The sequence below is a fragment of the Syngnathus scovelli genome, chromosome 11 (genome assembly GCF_024217435.2).
Source record: "Syngnathus scovelli strain Florida chromosome 11, RoL_Ssco_1.2, whole genome shotgun sequence".
Classification (NCBI taxonomy): domain Eukaryota; kingdom Metazoa; phylum Chordata; class Actinopteri; order Syngnathiformes; family Syngnathidae; genus Syngnathus; species Syngnathus scovelli.
The window spans coordinates 7,992,641-8,020,253 of NC_090857.1; the positions used below are offsets into that span (position 1 = coordinate 7,992,641).

The following is a 27,613-nucleotide window of genomic DNA, read 5'->3' on the forward strand; positions in this document are numbered from 1 at the left end:
ACAACTTCATAATCGAATTATAGCTGGCCACCCGCTAGCGTGTCCTTGCATCTCCCCCAAATTGGCTTCTCCTGGCAGCTCTCGTGAGCCACCTGACTTTTGTTTTGTAATTATATTATCCCGCTCTGTGTGTAGCATGTTGTGGCTAATGGCAGCGCGGGCTAGCCCAGCTGCACATGCAGAAACAAAGCTGCTTACAGGCCCAGACAATAGGCCCGTGAAAAAGGGACGCCTGAAGGCGGTCAGCCAATGAGCACGCTCAACAGGGGGCCAACAGCGGCTTTGGAGAAGGGTTAAGGGGGTTTAGTGAGGCGAGGGGGTGGGGTCGAGGGGACTATTTTATCCGGTCCTGGGGTCCATCAATGAGATGGTTAGTAGGGGGGACACATGGTCAACATCACCCCGGGTCGGCGCTGGGCTGGAGGGAGGTTCAAGTGTGGCTTGGATGTGGGTCAATTCAAAAGTTGATGGGGGACCATGAAACTCGCAGCAACGTTCATTCTCTGCACTTTTTGTATCCTCTCCATATTGTCGCCACTATTTGCATATTATACTTTATGAAGTGAACGCACACATATGGAGAGTCACAGTCTGGGCTCAATTGGGTGTATGAAACGGTTGAATCACACACACTGGGTATTGTAGCCCAGCCTGGACTTGCAATAACTTACTTTACATTTACAGATTATGCACTGCAGGAAAGAAGGGGAAAAAAGGCAAACACAAACAATAATGGGTGAATGGAATCTCCAAACTTGAGTCACCACAATATATTATAAACAACTTTACAAGTACCCCAGTTGAGTTATATACGAAATACGTACATGTTGGGGACAAAGAAAAACAGTGCAGACTGCTGGATCTGGGTTGTGGGACAATTTGGGGGGGCGGGCAGGAAGTTTATGGCTTCTCTTGCAATCATCTGAAGTCCCTGATGTATGCACAAATGAACACAAGTGCACTCTCACATACATGTATGCACTCCTCACTCTGCGGAGGTGACTTCTCTCGATGGACTTTGAATATAACAGATGGACAGGAGCCTATTTTGCAGCATAGAGGGAGTTGGAGTTTGTGCCTACTGAAGTGAATTTGATGGGTTCATTTAAAAAAAATAATGTTATCACCACTTTACTCATAATGTACAACTCACACACATATATGAAAGACAGGATTATGTTTTCTGTTCATACTGAGACACCAGCAGATGAACACCTGAGTGTCAGACTTACAGGAAAATATAAATTCTTGATGTAGCTAATTAAGCTAATAGCTGAACAAGGTATGATTCAATAGACGTCTACGCTGTGACAAACTATAATTGGGAAAAAAATGTAAGTTATTTTACTTATGCCGTGAGATAGCACATTTAACACATTCAAATCATCTTTCCCAATTGAAATAAATAGAAATGCAATTAATCTGTTCCATCTGTGTTTTTGAGGATTAAAAATAGTACTTTGAAGCATACATTACTGAACAGAAGAATTTTTTTTGCCACATTTGTTTGGACATTGTGCTCCTCCTTCTTGTATATATGTCTTGACCACCAGGGGGCAGTATCACCCGAACATATGGAGTAAGCCACAGTAATATTAGTCACTTAATGATGATGACATCACAAGACTAATGCTATAATTTAGCTCATCTGTAGCATTGCTCGTTAGCATTAAGCTATTTTTTTAAGTTAAATTTTATGAAATACATCATTGTGTGTAATTTTCTTAGTTTAATGTCTTCTTTGCAAGCCACGAGGTACCAGAATTTAGTGTTTAAATTGTGGAGGTGTACCTAATGAAGTGGCCTGTTAATGACCAAATGCAGCATTTTTTGGAACATATGTTGTTTAAAATAAGTAGGCCAAAAGAGCGGATGGACAAAAAAAAAAAAAGAAAAGAAAAAGCATGCAATGAAATGTCACATGTTTACGTGATTTGGATACCACAAGGTCTGAGGCCGCAAGCTTCTCTCCAGGGGAAGCAGTGGGCCCAACATTGCAATTCCCAATTCAGGCTGCAGGTGTGGAAAAGGAGAAGCTGGGACATGAACAGGGACCGAGAAGCTCACACTCTGGGTTTGCACTTTTTGTCAGGGTAAATATAAAGGGCGAGAGCCTTGGTCAGATTCTAACCTCTAACTCAACCAAGTCAAAATTGTCACTTGACTTATGTGATGTTTTAATGCCAGCATGCATTTTATATTTTGAAACTCTTCTTATTTGGTTTGTTGTTTTATGTATGATTCATTTCACTTCTTGATTGCTTTAAAAACAGATAAAAGTAATTTAAGCCTTATGATTCATATACACTGTCTATGCAAAATTCACTGAGAAGTGTAATCTATAACTTTTTACCTATAAAAGCAAATTATTTATTATTTACTTTTATCATATAAAATCAAATTATTTAAATAGGTGCATTCGTTTACAGAAATCTTGTGAATGTAATAATCAAACGATACATCTAATTTAAAGTAGGATATTTTATTTTTAGTATTTGCATTTATGAAGGGAATGCATGGTCAACGGCTAATAACGAGAATGGCGCCTCGATTGTATTTCGAGATTTAATTCAAGCTACCCGCCCAGCGTGCATCAGGAGTTTTGCTTCTTTTCCAACGTACGTGAAACCTTGCACACCTCATGTGGTCTGAGCTGCCTCTTGGGTGAGCTGAACTTGTGCAACAGTTTAGCAGGCCGCCGCTGAGGGACGGCAGGCTGCAAGGGGGCATGCAGCAAACACCTGCTCACATGCAACTTCAAGCTGTCACATACAGTTAAGCTCAGGCGGCTGAGCGCGTCTCCCCAAACGTGCTGCCTCACTGCAACAAAGGGTGTCCCGACACACACACACACGCACGCACACACACGCGGGAGCGTCGTGTGGGCCTCAAGCCACGGGCCGGCCACGCGCAACTTGGCTTGGCGGGAGGCGGAGCTTGTCAGTGGAGGTTAAAGCCAGAGCCCCTGCAGGGTGACCCTCACTGAGACTACGCCGCAGCGCTGCAGAAGCACACACAGCCACAAATCTCTCTTTGATGGACAAACGAGTCAAAGTCTGATCGTTGGACGCAGGACGAACTTCTAGAGGACAGGTACGTCTCCCATGCGTATTTCACATGATTTTTTTTCTGTTTCATTTTGAAGCATAAATGAGTTCAAATTGTTCAATTCAAGTTATTTACTAGTTTGGGAGAGGGAGTAACCTCTACAAACTGTAACACAGCCACAAGGATTATTAGAAAATAACAATTTGTAACATAAATGTATCAAATTTACATCTATCTAAGGGCTATTAAAATGAAAGTGGGATGTAATATTTCTGCATTTGGAGATACATGTCAATTCATCTCGAGTTCTCCGTGTCTGATCTGGGGTCGTCAGGGTTCCATTTTAATCCCGTGCTCGCCGCTTCATCCGCGGAGTAAATCCTACGATGGCCCAGATTGGACTTTCAACCTGCCAGTGAGTTTATCCTTCCGGGGCTTTACCAGTTCAGACAGTGACTCGGATTATAACCAAGTGAGACAGAGAAACAAGAACGAAAAGGATCCCCAAGTTGTTTCCTTCATGGATGTAAAACGCTTGGGCCAATAAGCAACTGTAGGAGAAGGAGAACTGTCCGGTGCTGAAATGTAGTGAAACTACAATATCCAGCTGAAATGTTATCATTATTTTAAAGTTATTTTAAAATGTTTTAGATTGTTATGATCCACCAATTTCTGGATTCACTCATTTTGTAGACATTGTAATAATGTGGGGGGATTGGAACTTGTTTATTAATTATCAAAGAAGCTGTTCGCGTCCTCTATAAAATGCATTAAATATTGTGAAAAAAAAAGAGCAAGAGTGGGTAGGCAGAATTCCGTAGAATGAGACCATGAGAGATTTTTTTGAAACTTTTAAAATGTTAATACATGACGATGATGAGTTTTTGTGGTAATAAAACTCCCAAAGACATATTTGTATCTCCGAGGTACTAGGTAGGTAAAAGATCTGAAACTGGCTGGTAGTGATTAACAAGAATTATAGAACTACATTTGTGGTTTTATTTTCCGGCACTGCGAAACAGCCTTTGACCTTCTCGTAGGCAACCAAAATATCACCAATAATGCAAACTCAGCGATATTAACTTCAATACGTTCCATCTCATCAGATGAAGTGAATCTCGTCTCGTATTACGGCTCACATTGGACGATTGTGTGTTTGCACAGACGATGATGATCAAGCGCTATGCGAGACAAGGAGACGGCGAGGAGGACGTTAGCCCCGCGCAATGGATGGAGGGTGACGTGAGCTCACCCGACGGCGACGCCCCTTTGACCTCAAACCGCTGCAGAGCGCGCGGACTCAACCATCAGGCCAAGGAGGAGGGCAGCGAGGAGGTCGAGGATGATGAGGAGGAAGAAGCGACAGGCCAGGATGATGAGAACGAATCCAAGCAGTGCGGCCCCAAGAGGAAGCGGCTGACCAAGGGCAGGCAGGAGCGCTTCCGCGCCCGCCGCGTCAAGGCCAACGCCAGGGAGCGCTCGCGCATGCACGGCCTGAACGACGCTCTGGAGAACCTGCGCAGCATCATGCCCTGTCACTCCAACACCCAAAAACTGTCCAAAATCGAGACCCTGCGTCTGGCCCGTAACTACATCTGCGCTCTCTCCTCTGCCCTGGAGAGGGGTCTTTCCTTGGAGAGCAGGGCTTTCATGGAGACTCTTTGCAAGGGGCTCTCGCAACCCACCACCAACCTGGTCGCCGGGTGTCTCCAGCTGGGCCCGGCGCCGGGCGTGGCCGGAAGGCCCGACGACAGAGTCCGCCCTCCCCCCGTGCCTCTGGGCGGCATGGCGAGCTACGCCTCCCCGGGCCTGCCGAGTCCGCCCTACGGCAGCTTTGACTCCGCCCACCTGCTCCAGCTGAGGGCCGTGAAAGGAGGGGCGTACGAGAGTCACTCGCCAAATGAATATAACACCGGCGGGGTGGGGACGCCCCCCTACGAGGGGCCCCCCACTCCGCCCCTCAGCATCAGCAGCAACCTGGTCAGCAAACAGGAGCCGTCGCCTCACTACTTAGCCCCGCCCCACTACTCCCCGTCGCCCGTGGACCAGGGCCTGTACCCGCCTCAGACCGCCTATGGCGTGCAGACGTCATATGACTCCTACCATGCACCTCACATGACCCCCCGACAGATAACCTCCGTCTACAGAGACTAGCAGAACCACCCTGCAAAGTGTAGACTCCAACTATTCCATCATCTGTGTGTGTGTGTGTTGCGCAATAGACTAGCTGCAGTTAGAAATGACATGACATGATGTAAGTTGCATATTTCTTTCCAAACTGATTACCAAATGGATCCAAGTGGGAATTCTCATGAAGGATCATCGGCAATGTCCAAGCACTTCTATTTGAGCTCTTTTTTTTTTGGTAGCAACAAATATTCTACATGAATTAAATGTATTTTAATTTATTGCCTAATTTAATTTACACAATATTTGATCTGCTGTGTGTGTTTATATGATTGTTTTTGTATTTGTGGTGTCATTCCTCGCCATTTTTTGTGTGTTGTTTTTCTTGTGTGTCTCCTAATTTTGAAGGTCTGGAAATATTCCTTTTTGTAGCACTGTGTTGTAGATCTTGGGTGGAGACAAAGACAAAATGAAAGAAAACAAATGATTGGTTCACAAGAAAAATGGGACTCTCAGGTTAGCAATACTTATATTTAAATTCTATAAGTTGTTGCTTTTGAACTTGTATTTGTTTCTTTTGGATATTGACATTAAAAGACAAATAATCAACTGTGTTCAACGGCCTACAGCTTCCTTGTTAATGCCCGACTTCATTTCACTTGTTTTTCTTTTCAATAAATTCGGAGCTTTATCCGCACTAATCCTGCGGCCATCTTTTAATAAAACCGCTGAAGTACGATGTCGGATTGAAAGATAGAAATGTGTGATTATGGCTTAAGTTACCATTTCTCTTTTCAAAAACACCAGGATGGAATAATCCTTCACCGCAATATGAGGCGCACATTTCTATCCATCATGCAATATATTTCATCCATGCTGGTCAGTGTGGAGGCCACCCACTGAGAGGTCATTTAGGCAAGGGTGACAAGGTCAGTGTGGGTCAGAGCTCATTGGTGGGAACAGTCTTAGAAGAATCACGGTCAACAATGGCGCCATTACATGTTGCCTCTCAAAATCCCCAATATTACAAAATATGCGCATGTGAACACTTGTGACTGAGATGTGTTGAAAGCGCCAGCTAAATACGTTGTCAGCTAAATATGATGTTGGCGGTTGCATTGCAGATGATAATCCTGACGAACATCCCATGCTCGGGAGAAACCTATCGCCTTGTTTCGCCGGGGGATTAGCATAAGCCCGCGTGTGTATTTGCACTATACTGACTAAACAAACTGAGTGTGTCGCACGATGAATAACAAAACGACCTGAGAAACACGTGACAGTGGACATGAAAGATATTTCTGTTGAAGAAGATGGAAAGATGGACAAAGCCCTCGGGAATGTTTGCACTTTAAGCATCAATCGAAGAATTGCTGTTGACCTAACCCTATTTGACCCTATGACCCTGAAACTGCACTCTGATGTGGAAGCTGCGGCACTGTTAGTTTGAGCCTCAGCTCGTTTACACGCATCCCAATTTAGATTTTTTTGACAAACCTGTGTTTTTAGGAAGCCAAAATTCTTCATTCAGTTCTTCTAGTGTATATATGCTAGCAACATAGCATGCTAATTGGAACCATTCCATTCATTAAATAAAATAAGAGAATTGTATTGAACAACAGGGAGAAAAAAATTTAACAGACAAAAGTAAATGTGTGAGTAAATAGACGCGATATTTTAATTTTTCACTTGGATGACATTTTTTGATTGATATTTGTTTGATAAAGGTTGATAACTTTTGTTATATGGAAAATAAGCAAATAAGTGGATTCGAGAAATACAGATTTACAGCGCCGCCAAGTGGTTAACTAGTGACATTACTTATATGAAATTGGATGGATAACGTTAAGAGTACTTGGCCACTAGATGTCAGCATTTAGTTATGTGAGAATTTGCCTGGTTTGTCTTATAACAAAAAAATGGCGTTTCAATCACGTTTCTTCAATATTGTCGCAGGTTATATATAAAAAAAAAACGTTTCAAAATCGGATTACGTTTATGTTCTCTCTATAGTGTGGGTCATACATGTTAGTGCATATTTGTTTAGATCTCATTATGCCAACAGAAGAGGAGATAATGATGGAATATAATTAACCTAATTTACGTGCAAACTGGTATCTGGGGTGTGTTTGGATGTGAATAATCAGGCTAATGAAGGTACCTGGGGACTGTGCTCAATCAAAAGTGTGCATCCAACCAGAGTTCATATCAAACTCTGTGATTATGTACCGTGAAAGGACACGTAGCGAATTAATCAAGAAAATCTGCCTGATTAAATCTTCAAAGCAAGAACTGAGGAGCTCGGCCCAATAGGAAAAAGGAATGTGACGTGTGCAGTGGAGAACAAAAGCAGCACTGCAGGAAAATTACACAGAGAGGAGCCAGAAACAAATGCAAGACTGGCACCATTTGGAAATAAATGTTGGATTAATTGCTTGACGACTAATACAAAAGACTATGAATACAAATGTGGCACTGCTTATTATAGGCAATTTTCTCAAATTTCTAATGCAAGTCTGATTGAATTTGAAAGCAGGCTGTTACTGTGCAGGTCGAAAAACAATTGCCCTCACACGACCTTCCCTGAACTAAAGTGCTCAGAATTCCAACCCAGCGCAACTGCTGTTAAGTGAGTGTCCTGAAAAATGTAGCAGCCCGGCTTGCATCTCGCGGTCGTCGGTGTGGCTTTCCGGCTAGAATGAGCTGCTACGCCGGTTCAAAAGGCCCCACACATGGAGCAGAATGCACGAGTGTATAAATGCTGATGAGCCATAAATAGATCAGAGAGGAGAATACGACTTCCTGTACTCCTCGGCCAGATGTGATGCCGAGCCATCTTGTGAAAGTTTTATTGCGGAGGAGAGAAAGAGGAGCTTTTGAGAGACGAGTGCAGTTCGCCGACCTGGGGGGGGCGGGGTTGATGTTCCTACGGAAGGAGGGCATCATGGATAGAAGTATTCGCATGTAAGAGTATCCCCCTGCTGAAACGTGTTCACTGCTCCACTTTGTCGACCTTGCCGATGTCCCCTAGCCTAACCCCTCGGTGGCATGCTGACAGAAGGTGCTCGTGTGTCTTGCAAATGAAATAAAAATAAAGCAGTTATAGCAACAAACACGTATAATATTTTGCTTCACTTAAAAAAAAAAAAAATAATCTGTGTCAAGTTTTGACGCTCACAATAAAAATAAAACTACTGTATTATTTTTTTTCATTGCGAGGTTTAGCTCTTAAACAGAAAACAGCTGAGAATGAAGAAAACAATGTGGCTATTTGGAGAGGCTTTTGGCAATGATGGTTGCGTGGGTGCCCATCTTAAATGAGTCAGAACAAAATCATCAACAAAGATGCATTTGTAGAATCTAGTTGGCAGGATGAAACATGCACCACCGTTTTCATTGTAGGTCAGATTTACTGAAATCAAAAATATTTGAATAAAATGATCACATAGGACGCCGTATTTGATAGCATGCTATCTGCACATTAAAAATTCCCCAAATAGTACATTGCACTTGCGAGTTTTTGTCACTTTCTGCGAGAATTTCTTTGCAGGGTGTCGGAATAACCTCACCGAGTTGGTGTTTGGATGTGAACTGCCTCTCACCTTCATAAATCTTTTGCTACTACCTCCCACCTAATGTTCCAATTAACTCATTCAGTGCCATTGACGGGAATAGACGTCAAAGCTCCATTTTAACAAAAATGATCACAGTTTGCTTTCATCAAGCACTAAAGGTCATCAAGTTGTTAACATATAATCGAACTCATTGAGTGAGTGGTGCGTAACGCTTTCGGGAGTGGAGCTGTCTCCTAAACTGATATTTGAACCTATCGGAATTAGACTGACATTTATTCGACGTTGAGCCACATGTCCCTTGGCTCCTGCAATAATCCCCTATATGTCCAAAACATCCCATGTAAGCACATAAATGACATCTGATCCAATTTTACACCTCAACTGGTAATGAGGAGGAATGGAGGTACAGTTGCCGTGCTGCAGTATCATGTTTGATTGGTCTGACTTGGTTCGTCTCACAGCGGTCCAAATTAAATTCCTCTCCGTTTGCAGCCAGCACTTGAGCGAGAGTGTCTCACTGCATGACAAACTCAATCGCAAAGAGCGACAGAGATGCTGAGAGCGCTTGGGAATTTTCTGTGCATCAGCATTTTAAAACTACTTGAATATTTAGCCCGTGATGTCTGAGGCTATGCGCTGTGACAGAAGAAAAGCAGCCGCAAGTATCAACAACTTTGAATTATTGAAATCGAGTGATGACAGACTGGGGAATGGCTTTTTATATTCCGCGGTGACAGAAAAAAAATAGGATAAGGTCAAGCTCACCTGGACTATACATTATTTCACAAGTCCTTTTACACACTGCTATTATTCGGAACATAAGCACCAATTCATTCATTTGACTGATCTTTGAATTGTTTCGGACTTGGTGGAATGCAGGATAGAGCTTGTCTAATAACTCAGACCACAATTCGCTCAAGTCTTCCTTTGATCATCTTAAAATGAGCTGAGAGGCACGCCCCAATTATTCAACTGGAAGAACATATGATAATAATACTGGCTCTTTGATGAAACTCCTCACGTATGTGCAAAAATCAGGACGCCAGCCTGGTCTGACCCCTGACCGGTGAAGGAATGTATGAAGGGAGGAGGAAGGCGAGTCAAAGAGGAAAGTGTAACCTTGAATATGAAAAGCACCTTTTATCAGAGGCAGGATATGGTACTCATCAAAACAAAGTACTTGGTAATTGGAAAATGATCAACCATGTCAAATGTATTAAAGGAGACATATTATCATTGTAAATTGACATTTTTATATATTTTTACATGTATATTTGGGTCTCGACAATGTCAAAATAAATGCGCTGAGACAGATTAGATGTTCATTGCTTCATTTAAAAGAAATGACGGAGTGATTTCAACGAGAGAATTACAAGATGATGTCAAGTGTTCTGTAATTCCTTATTTTGTAGATTTTGACAGAAGGCCTTTTAAGCGACCAACAAATGTTTTTTTATGTATAAATCTCCTTTTACACAACAGCTGTAACTAACATTCTGCCATGACAAAGATAATAATTTGTGGTTATTTTCCTTTACGCGCGTGCGTGTATGTGCATGTGTGTGTGCTTTTCATGATGCTTGGCAGTCATTAATTCTGGTGACACCTTCATTGCCTCTGAGTTGCAGTAAACAGCTGCTCTATTCTACCTGGACTGGCCTCTCACTCAGCCACCAAAGGACAAACAAGCTGTTAGTCACTGAACATGTGACAGATATACAATTCAAACCACATGGCTGCCGCCCGCCACTGTACGTGAAATGCCGCCTCAGAGCGAGATGAGAGAATTTTGTCTTTTTTTCCTTCACTTTTTATTTACAGCCTATCCCAGGTGACTTTCAACAAGTGCACCCAGAACCAATTTTCAGGGACAATGGTAAATGGTTTGCTCATACTATATCTGCTTTTGACCTAAAGGTGTTGACTCACACATTTGTAGGCCAATGAGAACTTTTTTAAACACTGTGAGGGCTTCTTGAGGACTTGCCGCTAACGATCGCAGCTAAAATTAAAATACGACAAGTGTGCAAGTGTGACCTGCTATTTCTGATATATAAATAAATACATATATTTATACATATCTATATCCTCAAGGGTAAAACATATGTGGGCCTTATAATAATCAAGGTTGCCTGATAGAGACGAACAAATAACACACACGCACACAGACACACGTGTCACCTGAGTCTGCAGGTCTGGTTTCAGTTTACTTTGGTGACATCCATTAAAGTCATGCTATGACTGCCCCTCAGCCCCAGACAGCACACATTAGCACCTGGTCCATTGGTTACAACAATACACCTACCTGCATTATTAAGTCCCAGCTCACTAATGAGGAAACTTTATCTCATGCACACACACACACACACACACAAACGGACAGACACACCATGTGAGGTCCACTCTAGTGAATGAAACTTGTGCTCAGAAGTCATGTGGGATGCACGTTGGCCTTGCTTTGGTATTGTGGTGAAGGTTTGCTTTTTTGGGGCCCCATCAGCAGAGTCAAAACAGCTGTCAGCGAGTCCCTGCAGCCCTCTTTTTCATCGCCAGTCAGTGTGCATTAAATTCATTTCCTCATCAACTGCCTCAAACGTTCTATCCATTCTCTCAGGCTGTCAATCTCTTGCCACACCTCTGCCTCTGCTCCCTGCCAGCTATTTTCTATGCATTACACAAACACGCATCACAGGGAGTGAATGCAAACGACAGATTATGCTCGTGATGGGGTGCGAAAACGTCAGGCTGGTAAAAAAAAGAAAAAAAGAAGGAAGGAGAGCAATATTAACCCCAAACACCCCAAGAAAATGCAGCGCATGGACTGCTTTTATAGGCTGAGGCTGCAGCCAATCACAGTAGGAGAGCGCAAGGTGCCTTTAGGTTGTACACAAACCCAAAATATGTGAGAGAGGGACGGAGAGGGAGAGTCGTGCAGAGGTTCCCCGAATGAAGCTTCATCTCAGCTCTATTTACTGCTGTGCTGAAGAGAACGTCGAGCAGTGAATCCATTAGTGGCTGCTGGCATGCAGTAGAATTTGGGCGCATGTTTGAGCGGAACCGGCGCGCTTCTCCTCCAGCTACGACGTGAAATCGAGAAGCAGCAGGAGAAGAGCAACGACAGCGGGATGCAAAGTAGAGCTTGTGATGTCGGAGGCTTCTTACGCATTGATGCTGAGTTTTGAGAGAGAAGCGCACTCCGGTTTTAGTACACGCTAGAGGAGACAAGAAGGACGACATTGTGGACAAGAAGAAGTTCACCGTGGAAGGATTCAGGATGATCATAGGTGAGTCTTGATGTTATATGGCCTCAACTTTTTTTTTTTTTGTTGTAACTCTGATGCATGCAATTTTCCAGTCACAGACAAGTAAACAAAGGAACAGTTGCTCTTTTTTTTCTTGGTGCAATTTCAGATTGAGATCTTATCAGCTATCAAGGTTAAGAAAAGACACATTTAGTTTGACAACTGAAATAATCAGTCATTTCAGTTTGGTGTTTTCCATATTACTACATAAACCACCTTTGACATTTATTTTGAAATTCATTGTGTTTAATTGCTTGGGTCGGTCTGACATTTTTAAAGGCTAATATGTGTCAGATGTACTCTTAATATAGGACAGCACAGAATTAGGAGGCCAGACTAATGTGAGCTTTGTTACATTTAAAAGAACTAATTTGGAGGAGATTTGTTTAAAAAGATCAACTGATTATAGAATATTTATGTTAAATGCGTCAAACCTGGAATTGTCAAATAATATTCCATTGTAATAAGATATAAATTGATATATACGTATGTTTTGGATTTTTTTTTTCTTTATCAAAGTCCGCCATCTTGCAGCGCCATTTTTCTACAGTAGCCCCGAATGCACAAATACAGATGATGTATGTCAACATTTGAGACTTCCTGTTGAAAGTCTCAGTGACGTGAGCATGCAATGACAATGTTGCATTATGACAATGCTTGAAGGTCATCTTCATTTCCTCCCTTCCCTCGAAAAGGGAGGGGTGAGAGAGCAATGAACAATTTCCCCACTAGGCTCCTTCAAATGTACTTGAATGACATATTTTATACCTCTTTTGTCACAGTCCATTTAGTTATGAATGGCCATGTGTCGTGTTTTATGAAAAGGAACAAAACATGGCTCGATTGCAAATAAGAAATTCGTCATTGTTTGATCCTGTGCAGATTCATTCCAATATGCAAGAAGATGCTCTTATTTCAGTTTAAGACTGGACACATTTTCTATCATTTGAAGAGTCATAAACTATTAATTGAATAAATTGCAATGACAGTGTAGATTATGTGACTGAATATTTCATTTGAATCTATTTTAGTTTTCACGCGCCAGCCTCTTGAACTAGAACAAGCATAATGAGATTTTGACTGGCACATACTGAAGGTCTCTAAACACATTATCAGCCACAATCACATCAAAATATGTTCTCTTCCCAGCCACCATTTGAATACGGGAGAGCAAACATTCACACATTCTAAACATGTGCTAAATATGACTCATCTCCCTCGGTGCAGAGCAGCGTTTGGTTACTCTTACGTGATTTTTTTTTTTTTTTTGCCACAATAAATATTTCACATCCAGAGGTTTGAGCTTTTTACTTATTTAAAATAAAGTACCGAGGCTTTTTTTTTTTTTTATTACTCACGCAGACCTTCCTCACCACTACAGCAATGCGTGTGTAAATATCCTGCCACTCACTGATGCCCTCAAAAAGAATCACAGGGGTATGTTGCCTTTGATAAACAACATGACCTTTAAATCAAGGCAACTCATCGAAGGATGACCAGTATTGACATTTCAAAACATATGCTTGGCAAACAGACAAACATTTCACACAGACTGACAGAGTCTAACATCATAAGCAGAAATCTAACATCACGTGATTGAATTGGATGAGCTTCGCACAAAAAAGCACATTTCTTAATGAAGCAGGTATGGTGTCCCAAAAACAACAGCTTTGAAATCATTACACGAGTACGCCGCATTGTAGTAAGGAGAAGAGCATCTCCGTCATTGTTGTGACAACCCTGAATAGCTACTTCAGTGGAGCAGCCTGGATGCCATATTGTGTGAGCACTAATGTCAGCGCTAATGTTATTGTTCACAGCCCTGTGCGTCGTGATTGTTCGGTTTCATGACTTTACAATAAAACACTGGGAAGGGAAGATGATAACAAACTGGAGAGTTAATGAAGAAGTACAGCATGAGAGGCCAAGGGTGGAGAGCTTTGTCGGGAAGATTATTAATGTCGTTTTATAATGGCGTATGTAATATGAAAGCATTGTAACAAAAGTAATCATTGTGCTTTCAGCTCGACAATGTGTAGCTGTGCTGTTTATGATTAGCTTTAGAGCTTTTTATGATGTTGAATTAACAGGCAGAAAGCCATAGGTGCTTCATTTTCTTAATCGTTTATGCCTAACTTTTAGAGTTCTTTACCAATCACTGATGGAATATGGAATAGATTGCCAGATTTCTAAGCATTAGATTGTAGCACTAACCTAGACGTAAGTCAGTCTGCAAAAATCAGCAGTTTAGAAAATTTCTCTTGAGAAAACAAAAAATGTCAAAATAAACATAAAACAAAAAAGAATTATACATGTGTATTAAAAAAAAAAACCATGCATCGTTCCATTAAGAATCTCCACTAGCGTAATGCTAACACAAAATGCACAACACCTTTCGGTGACTAGCAAATATAGCATTGATCGCTGTGGTGTGATAATCCTTTAAGCAATAGATATTTAAAAACACATATGGACAGATGACAGAATATCCACAGGCATGTTTTCTTTATCCTCTGCGAAAAACAACTGTTTTATTGACATTAGTGAGTGAAACTCTTTCTTTTATGTTGCCCCCTTGTGGTCAAGGTATGCACAAGGGCCAGAAACAATAAATGGTATTTTACTTTTATGACTGAAAATTGTACAATTGTATTATAATACATATATCTTGCCAGAAACTAAGCCAGCTGATATTGCTTGACCCAGTTAAAATGCCTGCCAAGGCACAGACAATGACTCTTGCTAAGCTAAATTTCTCTTGACCATATGTATATATAATGAGAAGGGCTTGGACACAAAGGCAGAAATGTGTAGATATGTCATTTACTGGTTTCATGGTTGCCAAATAAGGTCTGAGGGCTGCGAGCCTGGCGCCTACCGGTCATTATCTTTGTGACCATGCTATTGCATCAAACCACGCAGGCTCTCAAAATATAACCTGTAATCATCGCTCCCCCTAGAAAATGACATACTACCACATTGTCTGTCACCTGAACATCCGTCCTCTGCCTCCTCACCTTGAAAAAAAAAAAAACAGTGAAGGATGCACCTGCTGACTCCATTGTTATCGATGTATGTTTTTTTTCCTCACACGCTCAGGTTGCACTACTCTGGGTTTGTGCGAACACTATTAGTCAAGGTCCAGTAAGTGTGTAAATACTCAAATAAAGGGATAATAAAAGTAAAGCCGCAGGTTATGTTGACACATTGGATTTTTTATTGACCTTGAGCTCCTCCGGTGTGCCTTTTGCACCCCCAGTGTGCCTTTTGTGCCATACGCTCCTCTGTTGGCCTTAAATTACGCAAAACAGTGACCTCAGTATACTGAAAATAGACAATGATCATAACAATTTTTATAGCCAGATGCGTACTGTTATTGTGAAGTGATTAAATTCATACTGTGATGTGAATTTTAGGCTATGTCACTCAGCCTGAATTGCTAGCCTTCTTAAAATCATCTCTAGAATTGAGTACACCAAGATGTCAGCAATGCACAAATTTTCCATTGAACTGAACTTTAGCCTGCTAACAAATAAAAAATAATAATAATGGAGGATAGGTTAGAAGAAAAATCTGTAAATACTGTTTTAACCAAGGTGACGTTTGTGCACCGTTTCACACAACCTCCATAATGGCAGCTTAGTGTGACTTTTAAAGACAAATTTACATAGTGGGCTAATGTGCTTACTTTTGCCTTACTCTATAGTTATGGTATAGAATATCATCGCTACAAATTTCTGTATGTTTTGTGGCTAAAATGCGATAAGACATACCCATCCTGTGAGGCAAGATGCAAAATAGTCCAAAATTTCTCATGCGCATGTGACATTTTGCATGTGACAGCCAAAAGTTAAGCCTCGGAGGCAGGTATAGCTGTGCGGAGGCGGCTTGATAATAACATGGAACTGTTAACCGATGCGTGTCACATTCTGCTCCGAGCGCCACTGAGGTTACTCGTGTATATTAACCTGCAGGTTACACAGCTCTTTACATCCTCTGTTCACCTTGGACTCACCTTAAAACATGCCCCCCCAACCTCAGATGCCTTCCCTCACATCCCCCTTTTTATTCCAGTGATTTTTTTCCCCCTCTTCCTCGCGCTCAATCGACTCCATCCCCCTCAGCTTCTATTATTCCTCCACAATCCTCACCCTCCTTGCTAATCAGACGACATTTGCCTCTATCGTCGCCTGACAAATGTTGAAATAGCGGACGTGTGCAGAATTTTCATGTTCTGTGAGAAAATTTTGACTGAAGCAATCTAACAGAAAGCTTATGTAATCATAATTCATGTGAGTGGTGAAAATAAAAACAAGTTGTTGTTAATTGGAAAAACGGTGAGAAGTCAGAGAACGGAACTGCGGGAAAACTCGCTGACGCACACACATTCGCTCGTTCAGTGAAAGGACTTCTGGGAGTTAGTTGTGTGGCAGGCAGCATTTAAGCCGAGCCACTGGGGCGCACAACATCTATCATTAAAACAAAGTACAAACCTAAATCAACCGGCGCTGTCCAGATCTCTCACACTGACGCGACATTCATCAGGACCGAGCCCAGAAGTTACACTGCAGTGGTTTGTGTGCTTAGTAGCTGCGTATGACTTTGGGGGGGGGTAAGCTGAGCTGCAGTAAATTGGATTTCACGCTAGTAATAGATCGAGTCACCCCGCAGTGGTGACAAAGTTTGCAGTGTTTTCTCAGAGGTTAAGATGGACAAAATTAAGAGAGCTAACACTGCAGCTCTTTGAATTTTTTTTAATGAATTATGATGGAATCAAATCTGTGCCATCAGGAGAGCTAAATGATGCTCGTAAATGATCATCTGCACTTTACGGCGTCATTTACCGCTGAATCGACTTGAGAATGTGTGCCGCCAACGCATAAAAGGGGGGGGGGGGGGGGGGGGTAAACACAAGCAGAGTGGGTCAAGACAGACCTGCAGGCAGCACATTGGAGGCTCTGAACACCAGCGTTGTCACGGGAGGCTTCGAGTGGTATCCGCGCACAGCAGCCCATTTAGATGCAGATGTGAGGCGCCTGGCATTTTGTGCCGAGGCGGGAAGATGGCTGCCTTTCTTTTTTTTTTTAAACGTATTTATTTTGGCTGCCAGACTTGCAGCCCACCTCTCAACGTTCCCTCCCGCTCACCGTCTTGGTTCCACCGTGCAGTCAGGCAGGGAATACTGAGAGGCTGCAGTGTCGTCACTGACATTGACATTACCTCTGTGATCATTAAAGCTAAATTGGCCAAATGAATTGCCAATTTGAGCGGCCTTAGGCACAGCACGTTGGCGTGCACGTGTCTGGGCGCGCACGCCATGCTTTGTGGTGATAAGCCGCTGGCGCGCGGTTGTCATCCCCCCCCCCCCGCTTGCCGTCTGCATCTCTTCATTTCAGGCTGGCTCTCGCAAATCTACACGAAAATTCAATAAGCTATTACATAGGCATTGATCTTTTTCCCAGCCGAACATTTGCATGAGAAAACAAAAGGCGGTCGCGATGCGTGGCTGGGGGAGGCGAGCTGTTCCCTTTACCGGAGTGAAGGGCCAATAGATGGCGAGGTTCGGATTTATGGAGCTTGACCGCTCTTTAACTCTCCTTTGAATGTGTCCAATCAATGCCAGTCGTCCTACGTGGTCGCTATTGAAGAGGCGCTGCCGCCTTCACTTATCTGATGTCATTGTAAATCACTCCGGAAGAGCGTCGAGGTCGTGGAAGTAAAGCTGCTTAAAGATGGCGCAGAATGTGATTAACTTTAAAAACGTGACTATTGTGGCAGGCGGCGATGTTAATGAAGGAACGGTGCAAGTCATTTGACTTTTAAACTGTAATGTGGTGTAAAATGAGCAGCGTTAGCACGCTTCGCTAGGGAAAGAAGAAACATTGCACCTACTGCCTAAATCCATACTGCTCGAGATGTTGCCCTTCCTTAATTTGCATTGTTAACCAAGCATTTCATTACAACACAGAATGTTTCCAGCTTGCTTTGATTGTTTTTAATACACCAACAAAAATCCTAGGCCTGATTGTTTATTATCGCTAGAATTGTTTCTCCACCAAACATCTTGACAGTGGGAAGAAGTTATGAAATAAATAAGAGGGAAAAACAAAACAAGCAGTTGGTCCGATTGCAGCCGAAGCGGGCAATGAGAATAAGAGAGCATGAAATGAGAACAGAAAACAACATCTGGTGTCAGAAGGAAGCAGCAGAGAAAGTGAGAGGAGGAAGATATCTGCCGCACCCCAGTTGTGAGGCTTAAGAAGCTTAGCCCCCCTCCCTGCCCATCACACGAGTCTTTAAGTACTGGCATCCACTGTGGCTGAGCTGCAACTGAGAGGAAAGTGAGCAAAAAGATGCCGTGGGAGGAGAGGTGCAGGCAGGAAGTGCATTTGTATGGTTTTAGTCCAAATAAACGTGTCAGACGAAGCACTTCAGAATTTGATGGATTCCTGCTATGAGTCAGAAGAAGATTTGTATTGATTTTAAATGATATGTGATTCCACACACGGCGAGTCGCCGGGGTCAAAGGTAATTCTGCTAGAGAGCGGGAATAATCAAGAGCACATTTTTATTCGAATCTCACGTTCTCTTTACAGGAAGTGTAAACCGAGCGGGGCCGGTCCCTGCCTTCCTCAGGAGTCCAGCCGTCCTCTCCCCATCCCCCCTGGACATGAAGCCCTTCCTACAATTCCCCATGGAGTCGCCACACCCTGCAACTCTGGGTCTCTTCCCCAATTTTAATACGGTAAGCGGTCCAAGCATGGATGCTAACGTGCTAACAGAAGTTCGTACACGTTTTCCTACAAAATGACAGTCAATGTTTATTCAACAGCGACAGTCATTTTTTCTTAAATGACCGTCGCTAAAATGCCTTACAGCTAATCAATCGTATAAGAGGCCCAGGCTGAATTCTCCACAGTCAGCATTTCCTGGTTCTCATTTCCAGATTGAGTTTCACGTGAAGGTCAACGTGGCCACACACATACACACATCATCGTCTCGGTCATCTGCATGCACTCGGGCAAAAGGGCCCTTGTGTGAGATTATGATTCATCCTGCGGTATAGAAGAGATGAAGTGCGGCCACTAATGTCATAAGACCTTCACAAAGCACTTTGAACAGTGAATGGGTTGCATTTGTATAGTTTGTTTTAAATGTTCTTTTAATTGCAGGCTGTAATTTGCAGTCAGGTAAAAATGTTGGCATCCAATTAAAGTAACGTGACTTGGAATGTACTGTAAATGTCAGATTGATGTCATGGTTTTGGTGTTGTAGTATCGGAGCATTCTTACGAGTATGTGTGCACGCATATAATTTCGGCATTCGTTCTTTTAATCAATGTTATTTGCATTTGTGTCGTCTAATTTATTCACATTTAGGATCTGTATGATGAATTACTTTAGAGGCCATTTAGAATTGACTGAAATTTAGATAATTATGAATGGAATACTCAAGTGAGACCTGAGGTGCCTTGAATTGGCTCACTTATTCAAATTACACCGATATTGATTACTCATTGCTGACTGACACACACGTTGTTACACTAACAGAAAAGGAGGCCAGGAAGCAGGAAGAGAAAAAAAGCCAAAAATAAACAAAAAAAATGCCAAAATGCCAACAACGCATTCCAACAGTTTTTCAGACCAGTCCACTTTCCACGGATGTCTGCAGCTGTGGAGCGTAAGGAGTCTTTCATTTGGCCGCATGCGTCCAGAATGGAGGCAGCAGATGATAGGCTGAGTAAAACCACAGAGAACTGAGGGCAACACCCGCGCTGTCTGTGTGCGTCCGAATTCTAACAGGAAGCACAAATGTTAAAAAGTGTCCTGCATCCCAGCTCCAGCAACGATAAGCTCGACTAATTTTGGTCCTGACCTTTTTTTTTAGCAGTTTGTATTTAGTGTGATGGATTGGCTCGACCTATTGTGAATGCTGGACTGCACCGTAATTCCGGAAAAATTGCATTGTCAGCATTATGTCACGCATGAATACCAAAACATGGTAGTCCTTTTCCTCTACCGCCTAAGTATACATTCTCAATCTTGGAAATTTCTTAAAAGCAATATATATGTAAGAGTATCGTCCCTGAAACATATATAAACAGTCTTTTTTGGGGATGGATGGAGTCTGTAATTAAGCCCGATGTGAATTAAAGCATTTGAACCACACCCAGGAAGTGAGGCCCGGACAACAACAGCTGCTGAGAAAGAGCCCGCCCTCCTCTGCTGCCCACATCAATCACCTCTCCCCAAATTCCTGCTTCTTGTTTACAATACTCCTTTTAGCAGTTCCTCCATAGGTCACCTGCACCCCTGTGATGGCATCTCGTGTTGTTGAATCTGTCATGTGACCTTTGCGCTTAACCTTCCCAGATGGACCCCATCCAGAAAGCTGTCATGACGCACACCTTCGGGCATCCCATGGTGAAGACAAAGCGACCTATCATCTCCTGTAATGTCTGTCAAATTCGCTTCAACTCGGAGGTATGAAATCTGACAGTCCACGCTTGAATAATAATCAGCGGTTGAAACCGGGATGACTCAACATGGCCACACATGATACTCAAGATTTAGTAAGTGTGAAAGTCCCACACATAGATTTGATATGACCTCACTTGTTTGCAATTTTCTTTTACCACTCTAAATCATAACGGGCTCGGAGAAAACATTCAGCTTTATAGTTTCTATTCAAATGAGGGCTGAATTGTGTCTTGAACAGCATGCACAGTTGATTTGCTTGGCGCAGCATTAGATAGCAAGTGTCAGGGTACAGGAGACGATTAGATTTACTTTGATGAGAATTTAATGGAAGAGGTGTGAGATAGGACACAAGGCCAAGAAGTAAAGTGAACAGCAGCGTGTCTTTAAAGTTACATTAAAGCTGATTAGGCGGTTTTTTGACAGGCGGTGCACAGCCAGCTTCAAGCAATGTGTCTAGAGGCCAAAAAAAAAAAAGGTTTATAGGAAAGGAATTTAATGCTCCCATTAAGAGGACAAAGTTACAGCTTTGCTAGTTCAAAAACTTGAAAAATGTTTCATCAATCATTTTAGTTGATTTTCTTTCAGGTTCGGTTCAGTTTGATTTTTTATGGTGGAGCTACACACAATGTAGTGTGTAGATTGATGTCAACAGGAAATTAGTTTTATTTATTTTTATTTTATGGTGTTTAGCTAACATGTTGTTCTGAATTTCTTAGTTTATTAAACACACAGAGTATCTTATCACGCTACGCTATGAAAACCAAATAGCATGACATATACCGCTCCAGTTTGCATTGTCGTGAGCTACAGTGAACGATATATTGCTTGATGGAAATGGAATTTTAATGTGAACATCGAAGAAGCCGATTTATGTGTTGGCTGCTTGACATTTACAGTGAGAGCTGTTGTACATCTGTCTCTGGGCAAAGCACTTTAAGACATAAACCTTGTAAGATAAATGTTCAAACTGGGCATTTAAGTAATGGCTGGTTTGACGGTATTAGTGTCCTTACAAGGATTATCATAAAAATGCGCTTGCGTGTGTTTGAGCAATTCTGGCAAATGGCAGAGGTAAAAATGATCAGACGTGATTTTTATTACCCAGTCCAAAGCCACTTTCAACCTTGAGAGAGCATATCAAATTTTCACTTGAACTATCATTGCCTTGTAAACAAAAACCAAAACACCAAGGAGTCCTGTGATGATCTCAAATTAAATCTATGCTGATATTGTCTGGGCTACACACAAATAAAATGTCCTCTATTAACAGTTAAAAAAGATATAAACAACATAGATGACCTAAACCAGCCTGCACATTTTAATGGGATCCCGAAAATTCTGCCACTGGAACCACAAACCAAAACATAAATAGGATTCCAAGCGAACTCTAGTATATAGTCCAAGCAGAGCCTGAAATATAAATACATTGTGACGATTAGGTGCTAAATGCTGATCCTCTAAATGCGGTAGTGTATAAAGGACAGAGAGGAAGAGTCATCCGAAACTTGTGTAACATTGCCCTGTTCTCGACGAGGGGCCGCTTAATTATATCCCCCCGCTCGTGTTCTCACATGGTCCACATTTATTTCACAACACTATGACGACAGGGCTTTATTTTCGTGCCCAGTGCAAGTCTAGCGAGAGTGAGTTCGACTGGGTTTTGGTATTTTTGCAGACACTCACGGTTTGGTACAATTATAAAAGGGTGTTTTGCGCCGTTGTGGGTGTGAACACAGCAGACTTGATTCGCTGCCATTCAAAGTGACTTTTCTCATGGCGTTTAAAATTGGCGAGTGAGAGGCCGTGACATAGCGGAAGAAGAATCTAATTTCCTTGGCGGCAAATGATGATGAACTCATGATGACGCGTCAGTTTGTACGCTCGAGCGCACCTGCGCCGTCTACCAATATGGAGCCCTGTCGTTCACAAAAGCTGCTCGTATGTTGCCCCTCCGATCCCCCCGCCACCTGTTTGCTCTGCAGAATGGAGCACAACTTCCCAGAGTAACCGGAGAGGATGGGAACACTGCAAACACACTTTAATAATGAAGCAATAATCTGCTGGGAGTAGAATTTCTGCAGGTTGGAAGGTGGGACAAACAGTGACAAGTTTTGCCAAGTGTTCCCACAGCTGCGTTTGCATTTTAGTAAGGCACCTCCACCTTTTCTTGTTTACGCCTGAGGAAAGCCGTTGTTGTTAAACAGAAGTAAAAGTAGAAGTGACTAAGTGATTGATGTGAGCACTCAGAATAAAGTACCTCTCACGGCTCCCCCTTTTGCGCTACATGTTGTAATTATAACGTTGCCAATTCATCTCAGACCACAGAGGACGTATTAGGCTGCCAGTGGGTTATTTTTTTTTTTTAGGCTGCCAGTGTTGAGCACGGTCCTGCTGCAAGGCTGACGTCACGTCGTGCTGCATTAGCCGTAGTCACCACTGCAGAACGACAGCGGACACACGCCGCGCACCCAAAATTCCAGTCAGGCTGGCGTCAGCACTGGTTCCCTTCACCTTTCGCCCGTTTTCTGCTCTTGTTTATAGCGTTTTTTTTTTTTTATCCTCTGTGAGGTTTACCGTATCATCTGTCGCCTTCTCGCCAGCTTCTTACCCCCCCCCCCCCCACACACACACATGCCTGTCGCTGCTGCCTGTACACTGATTTGTCTGCGACCAGCTCGCTCCATTTTCTGCGCCTTTGTCACTTTATAGATAAAACATCAAAGCAAAGCATATCCTGCTTAGAGAAAAAAGGATTTCAGGGACATTCACCCGCTCCCGTTTTCTCCTTTTTTAAAATCCCATCCATACGTCCTCAATAATCATCCTAATCCCCTTCGTCATTTGTTTTCTCAATTGACTTTTCTGCACTTTTTGTTCATTTTTGATTATTATTCACTTTGTCCCTTAACTTCAACAATCTTGACGGCTCAGTCTGTTTTCTGTCCTCATGCTGCATCCTTGCGCCAATCTCTAAAAGGCTCTTTAGATTCTCTGCTTGATTAACGGCAGACCTTTATTGATTTCTTACGACCTGTATTTGAAGGTCATATGGAGAGTGAACGTATCGGAAAAGACAACTGCTGTGCGTTACCAAAAAAAAAAGGGGGGGGGGGGTGTACCATAAAAGAACTTGTGCTCTTGTAGCAGTTGTTAGCATCATCCCCTTGTCTAATGGAGGGCTTTGAGGAAGCAGCAGCCACTGGGTTGGGTTACACAAGCAGCGAGCTCTGGATGCCATTCTGTCATCACCAATCAGGATGAGCGCTATATGGGTAACTTTCATCACCAGCTAATACATGAGGCTCACAGAGGCATCTTGAACACAATCCAGTGGTCCATCAAGCCTCAGCCGGGCATCCATTGAGAGCCTTATGGGCTTCCTCTAACATGGTGTGTCAACTGCAATAAAAAGTGAGTGAAAATAAATATAAGATTACGACAAAATCATTTCTCTCTCACACACACACTAAGAGTACCCAGATGAGTTGGCTCATGCATTATTTCACATTTAACCCAGAAAGTCATCAAACACTGGAGTTTGATGATTTATATCAAACTTGCAATGAAGAAATTTGATCGTGTGCCTAATGACCATTTTATGTGCGATTTAATAAATGGCCCAAAAAAACGGCAAACTCAGCGAGATTTCTAACTACAATGCCTTTTATGTGACAGACACAAAGCTCTTCGCTAGCTCTCCGACTCACTTGGACGTCAGCAGGCGGATTAAGAGTGAAGATGATGGAAGTGAACCAGACATACTCCTAAATCTTCATAGCCATCAAATTGTGTTTGTTTGTTTTTTCTTTCAGAGTCAAGCAGAGGCTCACTACAAGGGCAACCGACACGCTCGCAGGATTAAGGGCATCGAGACGTCCAAGACGGCTCGTCTTCAGGATGGGGACAAGCAGCACCCTCCCCCTACCACTTCACCTTCACCGTCAGGCTCCTCATCATCCAACCTGGATCCTGATCCTAATAAACAAGGTGAGCCTCACTTGAGTTCACAATATCCTTCTGGTGGAGGATATTATTCTTTTATATACAACAAAGCAATGTCTCATTATTTTCACACATTTATATACACATGTTGAAGGAGCTTTACTAATCTGAAATATATGTGCTGTTTATAGACGACACCCAATCCTGTCCCAACTTTGAGTCACCTTTGACCCCGAGCCACCTCTCAACACCCACAGTGAGCTCAGCGGAAGCAGAGTGTCCCTTTTTGGAGTCGGCGGGCACACCTTTGCCATCTTCCCCCTCACCGGCCGCCAACGACGGCACGCCACCCGCAGACTCAACAGGGGCGATCCTTGCTGACAACCTGTCTCCAGCTTCCAGCCCTCCTCCTGGAGAGTCTGAGGAAGAGAAAGCCAAGAAGCTTCTCTATTGCTCCTTATGCAAAGTTGCAGTTAATTCCCTCTCACAGCTGGAGGCCCATAACAAAGGTAAGTAAGTCGGTCGTACTTGTGCACAGCTTCGAAAATGAGAAATGTTGGAAGCGGTGCTGCTGTGAATCTCAAATTTGTAATTGACAGAGGAAAAAAAAAAAGAGCACTACTGCCTCCCAGCGGTATAAAAGAAATATTGCAAGTTGCTTTTTTTTTTTTTTTTTTTTTTAAACAATCCTGAGCTGATTCCATTTCACGTTTTAATCACCCAAGGAACAAAACACAAAACTATTCTGGAAGCACGGAGTGGACTGGGGCCCATTAAAGCCTACCCGCGTCTCGGTCTGAAAGGCAGCCCCGAGCAGGACCTGTCGTCCGACCCCAACTCTCAGGAACGAACCTTCCACTGTGAGATCTGCAATGTCAGAGTCAACTCTGAGCTGCAGCTTAAACAGGTGAGACTTCTTTTTTTTTCTTTTTTTTTTAAATACAAAGAGATTCATTTCTATGATCGGCCCTGCTTTTTTTTTTCTCCACACTGCAGCACATTTCCAGCCGGAGGCATCGAGATGGCGTTGCGGGGAAACCCAACCCTCTACTTAGTCGTCACAAGAAGCGTGCAGACTTTATGGTACACAATTCACCTTTACTTCACCACACACCATCATTATTTACTGTAATCCATCAATCACTTAGCTCAACCAGTGAGTTCCCATCTTTGTCATTCCAAGATATTTTTAGCCTTTTTTTAATTCAATGTTTAAAGTTTGGAGAGGCCAATTTAGTTTGGTATGAAACAAGCCCTGACTTCCACCCAATTGAACATTTTTATATACTTTTGTTCATATGTGTTTTATTCACCAGCTCAATAAATCACGTGAAATCTTCCTTGTCTCTCTCCAAGGATCTTCCAAAGACTCTAGGGGCGGGGCTTTTACCAAATCCTCTGGCTGTGGCGGCAGCCATGGCCGCCGCCGCCTCTTCAAATCAGCTGGCAATGCGACCTCCTGGCCCGCCAACCCACCCCCATCACCACCTGCTACAGGGCGCTCCCCTCAGCCTGCTGAGGCCCGCCCCGGGGCCCATTCGCACCACACACGGGCCAATTCTCTTCACGCCGTACTGATAGCGTGAGGGGTCAGGCAGAAGCACACTGTGAAGCGGATTCATTCGAGTCAAACTTGGGACTGACGTGGCTTAACGTTGCAAACCGCCGCGACTGGTATGCTAACAGGGAGTATTTGACGACATTTGAAAGAGACAGCCTACATTTTCATCTTTCCCCACTTACCCTGCATCCATTATCAACCAAGAAGTGGACTATTAAATGGACTTCCACTTTGCAACTGATTTAATCGCTGTATTTCCAAACCCTACCTCTTCAACAATTCAAATCTCCTCCACATCTGATGCATCAATTTCATGAGAGAGAAAAAAAAAAAAAAAAAAAAAAAAGGAAACCCGCTGGGTTCTATATTGTGATCTCCTCTGATGTTAGCTGTTAGCAATCACTGTGTAATGAGTCCCCCCAGCCCCCCCACTTTTTGTGGTCAATGAATTTGTGTTGCTGCTGGAACCTCCTGCAACATTTCTCTGTACTGTATGTCTAGATCTTCCCAGCTGGCTTAGGGGGTCTGTACTTACCCGTGTGGCACACCAACATGGAGTAAAAGAGGAACAGAATATACTACATTACGTCTTAAAGAAGATAGTCAATGAAGCACCTTAACCATGTCAATGGGTTGGCAAAGTTGTAGTTGTGGTGAAGAAGTCCTATGCAGCGTTTATCAGTGTTTATATTTGTGGTCTAATTAGATGTTGGAGAAAAGAAAAGAAAAAAAGATCATCAGGGAAGACTAGGCAAGTATCTTTAGGTTTAGCTCTACATGTTAATTGTCAGAGAAAGCCCCAGATTTGATTCCCCAGATTTTCCCCCGCATTGGGGTAAAACGTCTGCATGTAAGTGATTTTAAATGCATTTTAATGCTTTAATAGACATTTCACCGCACAAAACAGAAACGTTTCAGTATCTCAGAGAAAGACTTTCAACACTGTGAGCACAGCCAGGACAATGAGGGAGTCGTACAGTGTTGTAGCAGCTATTTGTGATACGGCCATATGCAGCTCACAGACATACACAAATACGAGGCAAATGAGGAAGATAATATGCAAAATAATATCTTCTGAGAATATTAAAAAAAACACCAGCATTATGTTCTACAGACAACGGAAACCCAAGCACACATAAACACACATGCGTGCACACACACACACACACACACACACACACACACACACACACACACACACACACACACACACACACACACACCCCTTTCGATAGCTTTTCAGGTGTGTGGTAGGATCAAGTTTTTTCGCTCTGCTTTGTGACCCAACATGACTTCAAAAAATCCCGATGAAAAACGTCACAGCAGCATGTCAACACGTTAGCGGGAAACTTAAGCAAACAGGAACTAGCAATACTTTCTGCTCTATTTTTAAAGTGAAACGCAAGAAATGCAATAAAAAAAAAGTGTCAAAAGATATAATCTTTGTTTTTGGAAGTGATGTGTAGAAACATTACTGTAAATGTAGATTCTTTAAAGAAATGTGGGGGGCTTCCAAATTGTTGAATTCTAATAGAATTGTACTCGAAAATCATTAAACTGTTTATGATTTTACTGCAA

The 27,613-nt window shown here is 42.7% G+C and overlaps 2 protein-coding genes across 2 annotated transcripts; both read left to right on the forward strand.

Annotated features, from left to right (window-relative positions):
* The first annotated feature begins 2,951 nt into the window (after positions 1-2,951).
* On the forward strand, positions 2,952-5,789 carry LOC125976878 (neurogenic differentiation factor 4-like). Its single transcript, XM_049732841.1, has 2 exons — positions 2,952-3,093; positions 4,213-5,789. The coding sequence occupies exon 2, from the start codon at positions 4,216-4,218 to the stop codon at positions 5,200-5,202; it is 987 nt and encodes a 328-aa protein (XP_049588798.1). The 5' UTR covers positions 2,952-3,093; positions 4,213-4,215; the 3' UTR covers positions 5,203-5,789.
* Positions 5,790-11,605: 5,816 nt separating this feature from the next.
* LOC125977772 (zinc finger protein 385A) lies at positions 11,606-27,613 on the forward strand. Its single transcript, XM_049734671.2, has 8 exons — positions 11,606-12,034; positions 18,649-18,797; positions 20,425-20,535; positions 24,345-24,519; positions 24,666-24,983; positions 25,200-25,381; positions 25,471-25,557; positions 25,831-27,613. The coding sequence occupies exons 1-8, from the start codon at positions 12,025-12,027 to the stop codon at positions 26,050-26,052; spliced, it is 1,254 nt and encodes a 417-aa protein (XP_049590628.1). The 5' UTR covers positions 11,606-12,024; the 3' UTR covers positions 26,053-27,613.